We start from the raw sequence: 1385 nt of genomic DNA, 5'->3' as shown, positions 1-1385 counted from the left end.
GCACCACCACCTCTCATGACCCCAACAGGCTTCTTGATGGATGAGCAGAACTCATAGGTTCTGGTGTTTTCACTCTCTATAAACCTTATTGTTAAATTTCAGCGACATCTCCTGTCTCCATGGTGTCTCCTAAAAGCTCTTACATCAAAACAACAGACATGAAACCCTGCAACCATCTCAAAATAATCCTCCTGACATGTTTCATGGTCTGTCCTCACAGACAAACAGGACAGCTGATGTTTTGATGTTACTGACAGAAAAGTTTATTTGTCTTTCTGTGTATATGGCTTGGAGCCCAGTAATCTGAACTGGGTCAGGGTCACAAAGAGGAATAAAAACAGCAACAGGACTTAGTTTCAGAGAGAGAGACAGAGACAGCAGACACCGGAGGAGCCCAGAAACATGTCTAACTGTAGGTGATTTCTCTGGTTTTACTATATTCTAACATTCAGCAGAAATTCACAATTTATTAGAGAAGAGTGTTAAAGATAAATGAGCTCCACAGTTATTTCTGCTTCTTTTGGCTTCTTAAATGTTCAGGAGAAGTTTTTCTTATTGAGGTTCCTGTAGGTCCGTCTTAGAACATGCAGGACATAGAGCTGCATGTTATTTGATGCATTTAGGACTGATAGAAAGAGGAACAGTCTGAGGAAGTCAGCGTTTGAGGAGAAACCATTTCCATCAACATTACTGAAGCATGATTGTTACCCAGAACAATACGACATCATGGCGGCTCTAATGTTTGGATGGTCTAGGTCCTGGAGGGCCGCTGTCCTGCAGGTTTTAGAGGTTTCTCTGCTACAGCACAGCTGATTTACATTGATAGTTGATTAAGAGGCTTCTGCTGAACTAAAATCATCAGAATCAGCTGTGCAAAAGCAGGGAAATCTCTAAAACCTGCAGGACAGCGGCCCTCTAGGACCAGCTGTGGGGATGCCTGGTCTAGTTGGTCCTAACCTGAAGGAAACTCAAATTAAAACCTGATATCAAACAGCTAAAGTCCAAAAAAAAAAACAAAAAAAAAAAAACTGGAACCATCCTGGAGATCCGGTCCTTTGAAAACCACAGAAAGGTTCTGGGGACACAGATCAGACATTTACAATAAATGGTTCTATACGGTTCCCCTAAAAAAGTGGATTGTTTAAAGTTTCCAGATGTGATAAAAAGAGAGAAAACCTTCCTGCAGATGTTTTCTCTCTGTTTCAGGTAAGATGTGGAGCTTCTTGCTGCTGTTTACTTTATTCTGCTCCAGCTGCCACGGCTCTGTGACCTGCAAGAATAATAATGGCCATGACGTTGACTGGTGAGTAGTCTTTATTAACACTTTCTTCCTAACATTTATCTTAATCCACTTATGGTGGATGAGCTGACTGGATTTTATAAAC

General features: G+C 41.3%; 1 protein-coding gene across 1 annotated transcript in view; it reads left to right on the top strand.

Moving 5' to 3' along the window:
• Positions 1-373: 373 nt before the first annotated feature.
• Positions 374-1385, top strand: part of LOC107101268 (deoxyribonuclease-2-beta-like) — an 18971-nt gene continuing 17959 nt past the window's right edge. Inside the window, exons 1-2 of the mRNA XM_015400120.1 lie at positions 374-412; positions 1207-1303. Coding sequence (XP_015255606.1) covers positions 403-412; positions 1207-1303 — 107 coding nt within the window. The 5' untranslated portion in view covers positions 374-402. The remainder of the gene's footprint in view (positions 413-1206; positions 1304-1385) is intronic.

The sequence above is a fragment of the Cyprinodon variegatus genome, unplaced genomic scaffold, assembly GCF_000732505.1.
Source record: "Cyprinodon variegatus isolate N-32 unplaced genomic scaffold, C_variegatus-1.0 Scaffold1072, whole genome shotgun sequence".
Lineage (NCBI taxonomy): Eukaryota > Metazoa > Chordata > Actinopteri > Cyprinodontiformes > Cyprinodontidae > Cyprinodon > Cyprinodon variegatus.
The sequence above is the reverse complement of the archived record's forward strand: the minus strand, read 5'-3'. Positions and strand labels throughout refer to the sequence as shown.